The sequence below is a fragment of the Diospyros lotus genome, chromosome 8 (genome assembly GCF_014633365.1).
Source record: "Diospyros lotus cultivar Yz01 chromosome 8, ASM1463336v1, whole genome shotgun sequence".
Lineage (NCBI taxonomy): Eukaryota > Viridiplantae > Streptophyta > Magnoliopsida > Ericales > Ebenaceae > Diospyros > Diospyros lotus.
Window position 1 is genome coordinate 40,972,728 of NC_068345.1, and position 18,261 is coordinate 40,990,988.

The 18,261-nt window shown below is 29.0% G+C and overlaps 1 protein-coding gene across 6 annotated transcripts in view; it reads right to left on the reverse strand.

Annotated features, from left to right (window-relative positions):
- The window catches only part of LOC127808916 (cysteine-rich receptor-like protein kinase 10), a 55,403-nt gene continuing 37,142 nt past the window's right edge, over nt 1-18,261 (reverse strand). The window contains exons 2-8 of one of the 6 annotated variants that reach the window (XM_052347644.1): nt 3,112-3,496; nt 2,091-2,231; nt 1,817-1,938; nt 1,518-1,728; nt 1,147-1,384; nt 711-861; nt 16-619 (exon numbers count right to left, since the gene is read on the reverse strand). In XM_052347644.1, coding sequence (XP_052203604.1) covers nt 290-619; nt 711-861; nt 1,147-1,384; nt 1,518-1,728; nt 1,817-1,938; nt 2,091-2,231; nt 3,112-3,496 — 1,578 coding nt within the window. In that variant the 3' untranslated portion in view covers nt 16-289. Of the gene's footprint in view, nt 620-710; nt 862-1,146; nt 1,385-1,517; nt 1,729-1,816; nt 1,939-2,090; nt 2,232-3,111; nt 3,497-18,261 lie in introns of all 6 variants that reach the window. The other 5 variants (XM_052347646.1, XM_052347652.1, XM_052347642.1 and 2 more) reach the window with 5 other exon arrangements.

Sequence of the window (18,261 nt, forward strand, 5' to 3'; positions counted from 1 at the left end):
CAAGATCGTAACTCTTCTCTCTTTAAAACATCTGATAGTCATAGCAGGAGGCATCGATCCATCCAATGTTTTTACTGTTCAAAGTTTACTTAAAACACTCAATTACATATTAAAACTGCGTTGGTACTGGAAAAACCAAATTGATACAGTAGACTAGTAGTTTATGCTTCCCAAGTAGTGAGACGCACATGTATATGTTTCACACCTTAGCTAGCTTGGCATTATTCATCACAACACATCAAGCTATCATTGAGTCTAGATGCATGTGGCATGGACTTCTCAAGATCAATCATCTGGGGTGTAACTCAGTAATTGATGTTTCATTCACAGACCATGGCACTGAAGTGTTGGTTGGCTGATTTGTCTCCAGGCCTTTTGGTACTTGCGACCTGGTTCTGCTCCCAACGAAAAACGCGGGCTGTTCGGGAACTGGGAGGTTAATCGAGAAACTGTTGAGTGTCACAATAACATTTGCCATTGAGGGCCTGTCTTCTGGGTCCTCTTGGACGCACAACAAAGCAATGTGGATGCATCTAAGGACTTCATTTTTTGAGTAAGATCCTTCAAGACTTGGATCCAACAAATCAAGAGGGGTTTCATCTCGCCAGAGCTTCCAAGCCTGAAAGAATATATTCGTCATACATGGCTTGCGGAGACAATGAAATTGGCACAGAGAAGAAAAATGATTGGAACAATTTGTTCAAACTCACGTAGCTCAGAAGGTCCTCGGCATAGCCTGATTCGTAAAAGTTGCTGTTCATCTTGCCGCTTATGATTTCAAGAACTAATACCCCAAAACTATACACATCTGACTTCATAGAAAACTGTCCGTGCATTGCATACTCTGGAGACATATAACCGCTGCAAGCCATGCGCCATTAGCATGTTAACAAAAGTCATGATAATTAAGAAACCTTCAAAATTGTTTGGGTAGTTAAACCATTGATCATTTAAAGAGGGAAAAAAAAAAAAAAAGCATCCCCATTGCATGGGATTCCTTTCTGATTGTATCTATAAGGATATCTCCTTTTATTATTTTCCATTTGTATCTTAAAAGTTCTACTTATTGTTGGAGAAATGATGCATGAGTCAGGTAATGAAAACAAGAAAAAATAGATATACAAAATATGAGAATTGAATACTTACTATGTTCCAACAACTCTGCTCGTATTTCCATGAGTTTGATCCACGCCAAATATCCTTGCCATCCCAAAATCTGAAATTTTTGCATTCATATCCCCATCTAACAGAACATTGCTTGTTTTGAGGTCACGATGGATGATTTTAAGTTGGGAATCTTGATGAAGATAAAGAATCCCCCTAGCTATCCCTCCTATAATCTTGAAACGCCTGGACCAATCCAATTTTTCTTGTTTTTCTGGGTCTGTTCATTAGGTGTGTGTTAATTTGAGGGAAAAGAACACCATCAATGTCAACATGGTTCAACTTGTGCTCACAGCAATCATGTTCATTCTCAAATCAAATAGGAAGGGTAAAACTTAACAGATATGCCTTACCGAAAAGAAAGTAGTCGAGGCTTTTGTTGGGCACGAATTCGTAGACGAGTATCTTTTCTTCTCCCTCCAAGCAGAATCCTAGTAGCCTCACTAGATTTCTGTGTTGAAGCTTGGCCACCAAGACGACCTCATTCTTGAACTCTACTGCACCTTGCCCTGAGTTTCGAGATAGCCTCTTCACTGCCAACTCTTGGCCGTTGGGAAGTATTCCCTGATGAAAATCACGTCCCCAACTCAGATTTGGACTCAAACATTTGGAACCTGGCTAATAATTAAACAGTCTAGTTAGCGGTTCTTACTTTGTAGACATCACCAAATCCACCTTCACCAACTTTATTATCATCGGAAAAGTTGTTTGTGGCTGCTTGAATTGAGGCCAGGCTATACTGCAAGGACTGCACTTCACTCATCGCATTCACAACTGAACAAATTCAAAGCACATATACATGTCATGCACTTGGATTTGGAGATGTTTTTTCCACTACCCAGAGAGCAGACATAGTTAATTAGAGCGCAAGAGCAGACTGGAAAAAGCATATCTTGTTCATTGTTTTGTATTGTTTTTCTTTTTACCACTGCTTTCTCTAACCGCTTCATATTCCTTCTTTCCTTTCCTTCTTATGAAACAGAATCCTACAATGAAAACCAAGACCGAGACTCCCACAGGAACGATTATGGCAATGAGTAGCTGCGATGAGACTCCCCCCCCTTTCCCTGCATCAATGAAGATGGGTTTGAATCAAGTTCTTGAACTGCAAAGAGAACCTTCGGTTGGGCAATCGCCACAGTTATCGAAGTGAGTAGAACTCAGAAGGATCACTAGAACTTGAAAGTGCAATCCCAAGTTCCAAACACCATTGTTCTACATTTTAATTATGTAGGGACAAGTTGCTACTTGGCTTTAACAGTGAGCAACCCCCGAAGTTCCAAATGCTAATACCTATTGTGTCTGACATTTCTGATTATGGATTTTAGATTAAAGTTATCTCTTCGTCTGTATCAAGTTTATCTCCTTTTGATTGGTTTATTATTCTTTTCTTGGTTAGACTCTATTTAGAAATACTTTTGTAGGGTTAATTAGCTTATTCATTTAATTAACCATTTTTCTAAAAAATATTAACATGCTGTAAAGGTGTATAAATAATTATAAGTACGTTACAAAGCATAAAAATAAAAATAAAAATTTATTATTAAGCTAAAAATTTAGGGTAAATTTATTATTTTACGTTTTGTAACAATTTTTTCACTATATTTTAGTTTTTGTCACCACAATTATTAAATTTTAATTTTTATTACAATTCAGTCTTTCTTTTGATTTTTTGGCTAAGGTGTACTAATTCACTTTTCTGATAGATTAAAGAAACCGGTTCTATATCCATGATCTAACCATCTTCTAGTCATAATCTAATGAACCTGACCCGTCTGCTCCTATGTAAAGTTTAAAAAAAAAAAAACATTATTTTCAGTCCAATGAATCAAAAGCGATATGACAGAGCTTCAACTTAAATTAAATTAAATTTGCTGCTTATTGTTCCACTGAGATTCTATTTTATTATTCTGTAAATAATATTGACGTTATTGTTTTGGAGTTTACCTGGACTGTTCGCCGGACCCGGTGGAGGAGGAATGCCCGGTGCGGGCGCCGGTGGAGGAGGCATGCCCGGTGCGGGCGCCGGTGGAGGAGGAATGCCCTGTGCGGTGTCGTCGCTGAGGTAGTAGAAGGGGTAAATCTCGTATCTGACGTTGCAACTGGACTTAAGAACTCTTCCTCCTTGCTTCCCCTCGCAACAAGCTGGGAGTCTGGAGTTAGCATCGGCGAGGCAAGAGTTGCAAGCAGAAATAGACAAATCTGCCGTGCACTGTGCAAGCGTATATAGCTTCTGATCTCCACTGAAATTGGCTTCTTTAGTCGCAAACTTCCTCCCCGATTGATTTCTTGCAGCCTGGTTAGCTATATCGCCCATGGTTTCGTCCAAGACCTGCTTGAACTTGGCTAGGCTCGAGGTGCCAATGTCCTGTGTATTTGACATGTAAACTAGGCCCTGATTGGAGTAGACGGACTGGTTCGAGTACCGGAGCAAGCAGTCATCATACCAAACGATGGCTTCTCTCTGAGTTGGGCACAGCTTCACTATGTCTATGCTAGCAATCACCACGCACCTTTGGCAGGCTTGGCTTGAGACATCGCCGCGGCAGAGGAACAGGCCGTAGACTCGGTCGGAGGAGCTGTTTCCGGCGGTGGAGTTGTAGAAGCCGGTGGCGGTGGTGGCGTTGGAGAGAGCGGACAGGAGGGTTTTGAGGTTGGATCCGAAGGCACTGTTTGAACTGTAAGCGGTTGTGTTGGTGCAAAAATTGTATAGCGCCCCGGAGGAGCCAAACACACTGGGGATGAAGCTGCTGAGAAAGCAGAGCAGCAAGGGAAGAAATAGAATCGCACCCTTCATGTTCATGATTCTCTCTCCCGGTGCCATGGTCCTGGCTCTCAATTTCATCTCTAGCTTTTATGATTCAGCGCCAGCAGCAGGCTGAGAGATGATGTGAAGAAATTAACGGCATTAGACTCGGCGAGAGCTGCATCCAGGTCAACGAAGCCTCAACGGACTACGAGAGAGAGAGAGTTTCTAGTTGTGGAAAACGAAACAAAGACTGAAGACTGAAGACCAATGTTTTCAAATTGGGTCTATTAATTGGGTCACGGATCAATTGGTCTGATTGGTTAGACCGGTATAATCCAATCGGATGATGTCATATATATATTATATATAAAATACTAATATTTTATATATTATTATGAGAAATGTTATTATTAACTAATATTTTATATATAATTATTATATATGTTATTAAAGAATTAATTAAAATTTAAAAATAAGTGAGAGGGTAAAAAAAATCGGAATCAATCCGGTTCCAGTTCGATCAGATTTTGACCGATTTTGACCTGGTTAAAGGAGATTTGACTTTTTATGTCAAATCGAACCAGATAGGCCATCAATTTTCGGTTAAACCGGTCCGACCGGCCAATCCAACCCGATTTTTAAAACAATGCCGAAGACTACTAAAAATCAGTGGCTTGGATGAAAATGGAGAAGCCAGAAATAAAGTGAGCTGTCGGGAAAAGTCCATTCGGGGCGGACGAGATACAGTGATAGTTTTGACAGAAGTTCAATGTTAGTAATTTTATGTAATCTATAAATAGCACGCGGTGAAAAAAATTAAAATGATGAGTAAAATTTGATCTCACAAAAATTAATAATTAAATATCTTAATTATTAAAATTAGTCACAACTAAGAGAATGGATTACTCAAAAAAATTAACTCCTAAATTATATAATTAAAAAAATTAAATAACTAACAATCACTTAAATTTTAAAGAATTAAAATTCAATTAATTAAAACCTAGAATTTTATAAATTCACCTAGAAAATTCATTTTATCCAATTACTTTAATGTTGGTGGATTACGTTATGAACTATGTCAATTAAGTACTCTAATTTATTTATTAGTATATGCCTAGATCTAACAAGTTTATTCAACTAAAATACCTCACTATATGTCTATGTAAATTAGAATTAGAGAACATATTAAGTATAGGTATTCATAATATAAAAAAATTTATTATAAATATAATCAAAGATTGTAAATGTCTTCCCCTCTTAACACATGTTATTTTGTCAAAGAGTCTATTACTTATCTATATCTAGCATTATGAAAAATCTTAAATCATGTAATTGGTGATCAAATAATTATAAATATTAAGTTTAGAACAAAATAAACATAGTCGAAATAACAATCACAAACAAAAATTGAGTAAACTAATAAAATTTTAATGCATAAGATCCTTTAGAAATCCTAAAAAATTAATTAGTCACTCATAATGAATAATATATTCTCAAAATCATCCAAGAGTTGCATAATTGAAATCCTAAATAATCATTGAAATACAGAATTTAAAAGATAAAATCAATTTTCTCCTCCTTAACGAAGCACCACTCTTTGTTGAACCTCTAATAATAGATTGTAAATAGTCAAAGTAAAAATTAGTTTTAAGTATATTCTTCCTTCTTTATATATGTTTTTTGCATTGAAAGGGTAGTTGGTTAGTTGAAATGTACAAAAATAAGACGGTTATGACAATTTTCAAACAAATAAAAGTTTATTTTTTTTTTTTCACTTATAATCTCTAATAATAGAACTCCAAAACTGAATACATCATACTTTACATAAAATAACCCTCCTATGACATACTCCGAGACTATATGTCCATTGTTTTAGAGCATTTTAGAAAAAAAAAAATCTATGATTAGTGATGAGAATATGTATTTCATTTTAAAATCATTATTTATATATATATTATAACAAAACAGCCATCAAATCATTTTTCCGCCCATTTTAAGTTTTTATTTTAATATTTTATTATGTTTTGTTTATTTTTTTTCTTACCCGAAATAAAATTTTTATAAATCATTAATTAAGCCTAGATTTGTGGAACATGTGTAGTTCTTGAAATCTGTAGATAATGTTTTTTAGTTAAAAAGTACTTGGAGAATGTGTAAGCATGGTATATGAAGAGACAAGATATAATCTATATTATTAATTTTTAAATATTAATATAAAATTTTAATTAAAATAAATTATAGAAAAATAAAACTTTTTTAAATCGAGAGAAATTTTGAGATATCAAGTATTACCATCGAATACCGACTGCCAAGTAAATTTTTTTAAAAAAATAATTTTATTTTTTTATTTTATTTTTCATAATTTATCTCTCATTATCTCTCAATAAAACCACCACTACTTACTCTAAAACCCTTAATTAGTTTCAAAATCATGCAAAAAAAAAGTACAAATCTTATATATGTTTATGTTATTACTTAATTTTAAAAAATAATTAGTTGGTAGGTTATGTTAAATTAGTTATTTAGGCAAAATTTAATTATTTTAAATAAGTCATTTAATTTATTTTGACAAAATTAATATTTTGTATAGGCTATTTATATTTATTATATGTTGTCATATTTCTTTTAAAAATTTATTATGTTTTATATTTTTATTATTGACAGCAGAAATATGTGAAGTCATATATAGATAATTAATTTTGAAATTTTGATTATTATCATTTATATAATTAATTGATTATTTAAATTATTTTTATTTTTTATATATAGTTTAATTAATTTAATTTTTTTATAATTTTAAATGTTATAATTTTATATATAACTTAAATATTATAATTTTATTTTTTAACTTTATTCTTTTTATTGCTTTCTTAAAAATTTGACATGTCTTGAATGTGACAATTGATTGTCAAGAGGAATATGTAAAGTATGTATAGATAATTAATTTTAAAAATTTATTATTGTCATTTATATAATTAATTAATTATTTAAATTACCTTTATTTTATATATAGTTTAATTAATTTAATTTTTTTTTTAAATTTTAAATGTTATAATTTTATTTTCTTAATTTTATTTTTTTATTATTTTCTTAAAAATTTGACCATCTTGAATGTGGTAATTGATTGGCCGAAGAAATTTGTGAAGTCATGTATGGATAATCAATTTCAAAAATTTGATTATTATAATTTATATAATTAATTAATTATTTAAATTATCTTTATTTTATATATAGTTTAATTAATTTGAATTTATTTTATTATAATTTTAAATGTTATAGTTTTATATAATTTTATAGTTTAATTAATTTTTTTAAATTTTAAATGTTATAATTTTATATATAACTTAATTGATTATTATCATTTATTTAATTAGTTTAATCGTGCTTTTGGTTTTCAATCAATTAATTTTAATCGTATTTCTGGTTTGTTGTAAACAGGTTTTGTGTAACAACTTAATTTTTTGAAAATCGTCCTAGCATTAAGTTTTCAGTTAATAGTTATTTTTTAACTTTATTTTTTTTGTTACTTTCAAAAAATTTTGACCTATCTTAAATGTGGTAATTAATTGTGAGGGAGAAGATGTGAAATCATGTATAAATAATGTAACATCCCGAAAATTTGAAAAATAAATAATGATTAATAATTTTGGCATTTGATGTCATTTTGGAGTATTAGAGAAATTAAGAGAAAATATTTACTTATGTTATTTTGAGAAAATAAGTAAATAAGATAATTATTAATTCTTGCATTTATGGAAATTATTAATTTATTTGGGAATTTGGAGATATAAGAAAAATAAATTAATTTAATGGATTTTTGAAAGTTTTCGGGTGTAAGTGCAATAAAGGAAATTGGAGTCTGGGGTGTGTGTGCCAATAATGAAAGTTCTGGGTGCTAAAATGTGATTTGCCGAAGTGGCCGAAAATCACCTTAAATATAAGTGAAGGCATTATGTGGTTAAAGGAGTCGGCTAGCGCGGGCGGTCGCGAGTGCTCGTGTGCTGGGTGAGGTCGCGGGTTCGAGCCCCCTCGGGTGTGCGCGCGCGTTGGAGAATTTTGGCTGATTTTTCAGCCAAAATCCTTGCCCAAAACGGCGTCGTTTTGGGCAAGGCGGTGGCAGCCATGTGCGGCTGCTGGGGCGCCACGTGGCGCGCTGTGGGTCGCCCAATTTGCCAGCAGCATTTTTGCTGCGATTTTAAGGCCGATTTCGGCCAAATTCGAAGCAGAATCAGAGGAAAAAAAGAGAAAGAAGAAGAAGCAGCGCGCAGGGCTATTTTTGTGGGAGAAATCTCAGATTAAAAGAAGTTTAATCGCAGTTTAATTATTCTGGTAAGTAAATAAATGTGTATAAATCATTTTGTACGGTTGGAATTTAATTTTGGGCCCAATTTTGTTAATTTTGGGAGTTTAATCTAATTTACAGTGTGTATTAATCTGGTGATGTTTAAGCGTTGAAACGCTGTAATCAGCTGAACGAGGCAAGTTCTCCTCTACCCTTGCGATCTATTTCCATTTGGTGAACCCGTTGTCTTCCCTTAATTCGGTTTGGTTTTACGTATTAATTATACGAATTAGGGATGTTTTGGGCATGATTTAATTTAAAAGAAATATGAGATTTATTAAGATTTTATTTACGAGGTGCCTATGTGGAATTTAGATGGCTAAATTAATTATATTATACGGTTAGATTTAATTAATGGGAGCCTCGGGTTTTATTAATCGCTATTAAACGTTTTACTTCGCAGCGGGAGTGCAAGAAATGCAAGAAACGGCTATGTAAAGGCAAGCTCCTAACCCTCTTCTCGTGTTCTTTAATTCCCGTGAAAGACCCCGTGATTTCCTGTATTTTATCACCTCCCTTGCTTTAATTTGGCACATTGCCTTATTGGTTGAACTATTATTCATTTGTTTTAATTTAAATTAAATCTGAGACTTCTATAATTTTATTCGTTGTGAGCCTAAGGGGGTTTGTACCGTCCCCATTCCTTTCGGAATGATGCTGAACCCAGTTGGGGAACTAGGTTCCTAGTCGTGCGGGTTTTATTTACGGTTTTTCTCAGATTTATTTATGGTTCGGTTAGAGCTATTGAGCAGTGGGGCAGGGGTCGGTTGTTGGTGACGTTGGGGTAGACTATGGTACGGTCCTGATGTGGATCGTCGGGTGGACACCCCTAGTCACTGGCCGTTGACCAGTACCGGGCACTGTTGACTAGCTCTGCCGATATGTGATTTACTGCATGATTAGATACATTGTATTACTGTTCATGATTTGATATGCACATGGGTACGGGATGCATGTTGGGATATTCATTTATTGAGTATGCTTGGACACGGACATTCTAATTTGGTTAGGTTGCATCCACCGCGAGCATATGCATGGCGTGTGGTTTACTATGTGGGCGGAGCATGGCCTGATGCCTGGATGTATGGGCGCATTGTATCACGTTGATGCTCACTACGCCATTGCATTTTTATGTGCATTGCATGGCTACTGGTAGTTATTAGTTCTCGGACGGGAGTACCGTTCCGAGGGAGCCTATGGCTCGGTTGTCGGGAGTACCGACGGATACGGGTGACGGGAGTACCGACCCGGGATTGCGCGCGCAGGTTTATAGAGATATTTATTGCCTTTCAGAGCAGCGGCAGGTTGGTATGGGACTTGGGTGCCAAGTGTCTTATGTGGGCCCCAAGGACCGGTATGTGTTTTTATTTTGTAATGCTATTGAGCTGTTGTGTTGTAGTGTCTCATGGCTTGTGTGTACCTGGGGGTTTATTTTGGGGAGAGTTTTCTGATTATGTTCAGCCTTCAGCCTTTCTTTCTTTATGCTTGCTGAGTCTCTTGACTCACCTTGCTTTCCATCATTCCAGGTAGTGGCGGCGTGAGCCATGGCAAGGGAGTCAGCTTTAACGGCAGAGTCGGTGTGGTGTACAGGCAGTCTCGTCAATCCCTATCCACTCTGATGTCTAAGTAGAATTTACTCTATTATTTCGTACTGTGCCAGGTGTTTTCTCGAGTCTTGTGTATGTCGGCACAGGAGTTTGTGTTTATTTATTTATCTTGTGACCGCTGTGTTAGCGGGGTACCCATAGTGCATGCATGTCTTAAGCTTTGCTTCCGCTGTTCTTATTTTTTGTGTATGCATGCCGGGGTGGTCTTTGTCTGGTGTCTCATTCTTTTCTCCTCCCGTAGGCGCTCCCGGGCGGCTGGGATATCCGGGCGGCTGGGATATCCGGGCGGGGGTAGTCCGGGCGGCTGGGATATCCGGGCGGGGGTGCTTACAAATAATCAATTTTGAAAATTTGATTATTATAATTTATATAATTAATTAATTATTTAAATTATCTTTACTTTATATATATCATTTAATTAATTTAAATTTATTTTTTTAAATAAGTCGTTTCAGTTATTTTGACAAAATTAATATTTTGTGTAGGCTATTTATATTTATCATATGTTCTCATATTTCTTTTAAAAAATTTATTATGTTTTATATTTTTATTATCGGTAGGAGAAATATGTGAAGTCATAATTAATTTTAAAATTTAATTTATTATTATTATTTATATAATTAATTGATTATTTAAATTATCTTTATTTCTTATTTATATAGTTTAATTAATTTAAATTTATTTTTTTATAATTTTAAATGTTATAATTTTATATATAGTTTAAATATTATAATTTTATTTTTTAACTTTTTTTTTTATTACTTTCTTAAAAATTTGACTTGTCTTGAATGTGATAATTGATTGCCAGCATGTATAGATAATCAATATGTAAAGAGTCATATCAATACGAAAAGATTTTGTGTAACAGCTTAATTTTTTAGAAATCGTCATAATATTAAGTTTTTCGATTAATAGTTATTTTTTAACCTTTTTTTATTGCTTTCTAAAAATTTTGACTTATCTTGAATGTGGTAATTAATTGTTAGGATGAAGATGTGAAATCATGTATAGATAATTAATTTTGAAAATTTGATTATTATAATTTATATAATTAATTGATTATTTAAATTATCTTTATTATATATATATAATTTAATTAATTTAAATTTATTTTTTTATAATTTTAAATGTTATAATTCTATATATAACTTAAATGTTATAATTTTATTTTTTAACTTTTTTTTGTTGATTTTTTAAAATTTGACATATTTTAAATATGGTAATTGATTGTCAGGAGGAATATGTGAAGTCATGTATGAATAATCAATTTTAAAAATTTAATTATTATTATTATTTATGTAATTAATTATTTATTTAAATTATCTTTATTTTATATATAGTTTAATTAATTTAAATTTATTTTTTTATAATTTTAAATGTTATAATTTTATACTAGTGGATCACCCATGCGATACATGGATGAATGGATATCGTAAAAAAAAAATTGTTAAAGTGAAAATTATATAGTTTAGTAGTTACAATAAATGAAAATCACAATAAAAAAGTAAAAAATAAATAAAATAATCGTGTTACAATCATGAAAATATAACAAAAAGATTACAGATTTTGAAATATTTCCTTATATGCATTCAAGGGTAGACGAACAATTAAAAGCACATAACTCTATCCCGAAACCATGTAAAAATAAACCTAAATTAACATGTAATACAATAAGCAATGCATAAAAAATACAAAAATTATACAATAACAAGAAAAAAAAAATAAACGATAACCAACCTCTTTATTTTGAAATATGCATTCAAGGGTAGACGTTTTTTGGGGGGATTTTCAAGTGTATTTGTTTCATATGTGCATACCACATAAACCCTTAAAGCCTAATTTTTCTTAGTTGTATTCACATCACTCATTTGACAAAAATAGTGGTGTTATGTTATACCAGAAGACCAAACTGGATAAAAAAATACGGTTAAAATTTACTAAATAAAAGTAAAGAAAAAGAGAAAATTTGAGAAGAATAATCAAGAAATGAGAAGAGGGAAAATAGAAGAGTTGAACGAAAATGGAGAGAAAGAAGAGAGAGAGATATTTACTTTCTTTTATTAATTTTCTTTTCTTCAAATTCTCCTATTTCTCTCAATTTATCAAATCACATGCCACCATTAAGTTTCTCTTTTCTCCCATATTTTGCCACACAATTTGAATCTTACTCACTTAACATAATTTTCAAAACACAAATTTAATTTGTATTTAATTTCTCCAAGTCTAACATATAACACATCTTCAAAATAGACTAATAGGAAAAATGAGAATTAAATAAATGACAATAATCAATTAAGTTGAAAAATAAAATTATGACATTTAAAATTATAAAAAATAAATTTAAATTAATTAAATTATATGTAAAATAGAGATAATTTAAATAATAAATTAATTATATAAAATAATAATAATCAAATTTTCAAAATTGATTATCCATACATGACTTTATATATTTCTCCTAACAATTAATTATCACATTTAAGACAGATCAAATTTTTAAGGAAGTAAAAAAAAAAAAGTTAAAAATAAAATTATAACATTTAAGTTATATATAAAATTATAATATTTAAAATTATAAGAAAAATAATTTAAATTAATTAAACTATATATAAAATAAAAATAATTTAAATAATCAATTAATTATATAAATGATAATAATCAAATTTTCAAAATTGATTATCCATGACTTTACATATTTCTCCTGACAATCAATTACCACATTTAAGACGGGTCAAATTTTTAAGAAAGTAACAAAAAAAAGTTAAAAAATAAAATTATAATATTTAAATTATATATAAAATTATAACATTTAAAAATATAAAAAATAAATTTAAATTAATTAAACTATATATAAAATAAGAATAATTTAAATAATCAATTAATTATATAAATAATAATAATCAAATTTTCAAAATTGATTATTCATACATGACTTTACATATTTCTTCACAATTAATTACCATATTTAAGACAAATCAAATTTTTAAAAAAACAACAAAAAAAAGTAAAGTTAAAAAATAAAATCATAACATTTAAATTATATATAAATTATAACATTTAAAATTATAAAAAATAAATTTAAATTAATTAAACTATATAAAATAAAGATAATTTAAATAATTAATTAATTATATAAATGATAATAATTAATTTTTCAAAATTAATTATACATACATGACTTTACATATTTCTCCTCGCAATCAATTACCACATTTAAGACATGTCACATTTTTAAGAAAGCAACAAACAAAAATAAAGTTAAAAAATAAAATTATAACATTTAAGTTATATATAAAATTATAACATTTAAAATTATAAAAAAATAAATTTAAAATAATTAAACTATATATAAAATAAAGACAATTTAAATAATTAATTAATTATATAAATAATAATAATCAAAATTTTAAAATTGATTATCCATACATGACTTTATATATTCCTCGTAGCAATCAATTATCACATTTAACACATGTCACATTTTTTAAAAAGTAACAAAAAAATAAAGTTAAAAAATAAAATTATAACATTTAAGTTATATATAAGATTATAACATTTAAAATTATAAAAAATAAATTTAAATTAATTAAACTATATATAAATAAAAATAAAATAAAAAATTTACTTGACAGTCGGTATTCAACAGTATTAACTAATATCTTAAGATTTCTCCCAATTTAAAAAAGTCTCATTTTTCTGTAATTTATTTCAATTAAAATTTTATGCTAATATTTAAAAATTAATAATATGGATAAATTAATAATATTTATCTTGGCTCTTCATATACCAGCATGCTTACACATTCTCCAAACACTATTCAGCCATGAAAAAAATCATTTACAAGTTTCAAGAACTACATCTCCAAGACTTAATTAATAACCTATAAAAATTTCATTTTGGGTAAGTAAAAAAAATTAAAAAAACATAATAAAATATCAAAATAGTAACTGGAAATGGGCGAGAAAAAAATTGACGGCTGTTTTGTTATAATATATATATATAGATATAGATATAACTAAATGTTATAATTTTAATTTTTAACATTATTTTTTTTTTTTTGCTTTCTTAAAATTTTGACCTATCTTGAATGTGATAATTGATTGACATGAGAAATATGTGAAATCATATATGGATAATCAACTTTGAAAATTTGATTATTATCATTTATATAATTAATTGATTATTTAAATTATCTTTATTTTCTATATAGCTTAATTAATTTAAATTTATTTTTTATAATTTTAAATGTTATAATTTTATATATAACTTAAATGTTATAATTTTATTTTTTAACTTTATTTGCAAACGTAACAAACTTTTTAGTGTGATGAAGTTGATAATTAACCCTAATTTGATCTCTAAGTGCACGTGTATGTTAGAAATAAGTTAGGTTAGTATAGTGTTTAAAGTTTGCAATATGTTAAGAATGACTATGTGCTAAAATATGTTCTAACGTGTTATACCCATCTTTCTCAACAGCAAGAGTCTGATCTTTATTGAAATATTGAAAATACTAAAATTGAGGAGAAAAATGTGCTTCATCAATTTTCATAATTTAATGTTTATATTTGTAAAATAAGTTTGGGGTTCCTAATATGTATGATGTAAGTACTAATTAATGACATTATATTCTACATTTCTTCATCTAATAATGAGGTTACAACGTCGTTGAAGTCGAGTCGTGAGTTATAAATATATTAAAAAACTATGAAATGTGTTTTACCAAAAAGGCTCTCCTTAGCGATTTGTTGACTAATGCAACTAAGAATATTCAATCGATGATCAAGAAGGAGAATAACTGAAAAAAGTTTATTTGATTGATTTCGAATTATAATTTTTTTTTTTAATTATAACATATTCCTATAAAACTTTTGAGGTTGTTTTGTTAATTGCTACTGAATTTTATTTATTGACTTTTGTTATAATTTCTTATGCAAGGTAAATTTGGTTTGCTGATTTTTTATTTCTAAATATTTTGATTGTTGCTGGATTTATATCTAGGCAATTTGTTTGATCTACATGTTTTTTGTTTTCTTTTATTATTTAGTTATTTTCTTTCTTTCTTTTTTTTACTGATTCACACTTATGTATTTGCTCATTTTTTATGTTCTTTCACTTCTATTTATTTGTATATTTTTTTTAGTCCACTAATTTATAGTGGGTGTCTGACATTCCTAAGTACATTCTTACTTGCATTCTTTTTTTTTTTTTTCCACTGCACAAATTATTCTTTTCAAAGTATTGCTAAAGAATTTATCATAATTTAGCTATAGTTTAATAACATGCATAATATTGAAATAATAACGAACGAAAAACATCTTTAATCAAATAATTAATAAAATGGATCGAGAAATCATCATTTATACTGAGTAATCAACTACCTTACTACTGAGAATTCAGAATAAGACATGCCACATTTTTAGTATTTCATGCATCAAAGTAAAAATATTGTGTTATAAATAGTAAACGTTAACCTCACTCTAACATATCACGAATACTATAAACGTTGGATACAATATTTTGTTAAATACACACATACGTGTTAGTAAAAATACCATAATAAAAGCATAAAAAATGTCAAAAAATAAAAAAAGTCAAACAAAAAAGGGCATACATATTCCGAAATAATTGAATAACTAATTTTGTTGTATGTCTGTTCATTTTTCACGATTGTAACATGATTATTTTGTTTATTTTCTACTTCTTTATTATGATTTTCATTTGTTATAATTACTGAATTATATAACTTTTGTTTTAATGATTATATTTTTTCTTGCGATATTCGTGCATCGCACGGGTGATGCACTGACTGCACTCTCACCCTGCAATTAAAACACAATAAAAACAAATCATAATAAAACTTTTATATTTTTTTTATTTTAGTGAGAGGTTTATACTCGCCAGTGTACGAGTGCAGTTGTAGTCCAAATTTAAATTTATATTTTCTGGATGAATCCAGGTCGTCCACTGAGAGATTTATTTATGGCAAAAGAAAAAGAATGTCACACACACGCACACGCATTTGGACAAATTGACAACAAGATTTTTTATGGTTTTGTTTTTAGACAACAGATACTAGAAAATAAAGTAAGGCAGAAATTGAAATAAACATTAAACGTAAAAATATGAATTTGGATAGTGCTTGAGTTAAGACAATTTCAGTACCAACCCGTTGATTCCCAAATTTTAGCATAAAAGATTAGTAACATTAATTTAATTTCAGATATGAGGGTTTGTTATTAAATGCAATTAGAGATGATGATAGTTCTAGGTTAAGCAATCCCCATACATGATATGCGGGATTCTAATTTAAGCAACTACCATAAATCCAATTACAATTAATATACAAAACAACTAAATTAATCATCCGGGTTTGGGTATGATAGCGTTTCCAGTTCTAGTAACTCTCATACATGGCATGAAAGCTCTAAGTTAGGCTTACGCTCCAATCCAAACCTAGTGATTTTTTAATAATTAATACACACTCATACTGAAATTTAAATTAATGTTACTTATTTAAAGCGCAGCTTTCTTTGGGAATCATTGGCATTGGACACTGTCCTTGCCTTAACCCAAGATTAGATTTAACTACTCATTTTTATTTGAAAGTTAATTGACAGAAATTTAAATGACGTAATTTAAATAACAGAATTTAAATGACAAGAAATTTAAAAGCATAAACTAACCGGCCATTTAGGCGGTGGATAATTAAATGACAAGAATTAAAATTGCAGAAATTTAAAGGCATAAACTAACCGGCCATTTAGGCGGTGAATAATTAAATGACAAGAATTAAAATTACAGAAATTTAAAGGGCACAAATTAACCGGCCATTTAGGCGGTGAATAATAAAGTAATAATAAATGACATAAGAATTTAAAAGAAGAAAGAAAAAAAAAGTAAGATTATAAGAGAAAGTACTAAAGAAAATAAGAAAGAACAAGAACAATTCTCAAAGAGAGAATTATAAGGAAACAACTAAACTTTTATTCAAGAATAATAATCACACTTACAAATACAATCAAGTGAGCTATTTATAGGCCACAAGATGCAATACAAACCACACAATTTCAATTATTCAATTAGACATAATTATATCTAATGGGCACTCACACACTTAAAGTTAAATGGATTTTAGCTATAATACACACCTAATATTAAATGGATTTTAGCTAAAATACATACCTAATAAAGCACTCATAAAGTTAAATGGATTTTAGCTATAATATCCACCTAATAGTTAAATGGATTTTAGCTAAAAAACACACCTAATAAAGCTCTCACATAAAAAATAAAAATAGATTTCTATAAATTGGTTTTTAATCTTCATTAGGATTAAAAATAATTCTTGGGCCTTCTCCAAATAATATTTTCCATGGGTTGCTCAAATTGGGCCTTAATTCTTCATGGGTTTGAATTCTTCATGGACTTTAATTTTTCATGGGTTTGATTTCTTCATGGACTTGATTTCTCCATGGCTTTGATTTCTTCATGGACTTGAATTCTTCATGGACTTTAAGTCTTCATGGGCTTGAATTCTTCATGCCTAAAAAAAATAAAAATAATTTAATGTTATTAATAAATTATATATTATATATATGTATTACACATGGCACATATATATATTAGATTATATTATATATATATTACATGCATGCATATAATGATATATATGTATTATATATAATTTTATATATTATTATTATTTACTTTAGAACTTCATTTCATTCATCTTTCAATTTAAATTTACATATAACCATAAAATATATATTAATATCTAATTTAAACCATATTTAAGATCGAAAGAAGGGTATAATTATAACAAAATTTTTACAAAATTAACCACTAATCATGCACTAGTTGTTTATAAAAATGGAAGAGGCATATAAATAGTCATACTTCAATTATACACATTCACTTGCTATGAAAACATTAAATGGTGTATAACTAAAACAATAATGATACTATACTAAAAATTAATTACAAATAAAAAAAAACACACACACATAATTATTATTGTATTAGGTTCATTTTAAATCTATTGAAGTTTTTTTCCAATTGAACGTACCTATTTATTTTCATAAACTCAATTCAAATTTTATAAAAGAAAAAAAAACAAACAAATCACCTAACTACGATATTAAAATTTAAAAAAATATATATTATACAAAAAAAATATCAAACAACAAGAATAAAACAACAGAAAATATTTCACACTAATCTACAAAGTTAACAAAATCTATAATATATTCCAAGCAAAAATTTATTCCAAATAAAATTAAAAATTAATACTAACAATATTTACAAAAAATATAACACAAATATTGCTATTATTTATTTACAAAAAAACTCACGCATCACGTGAAATAACGCCTAGTTTATTATTAAGCTAAAATTTG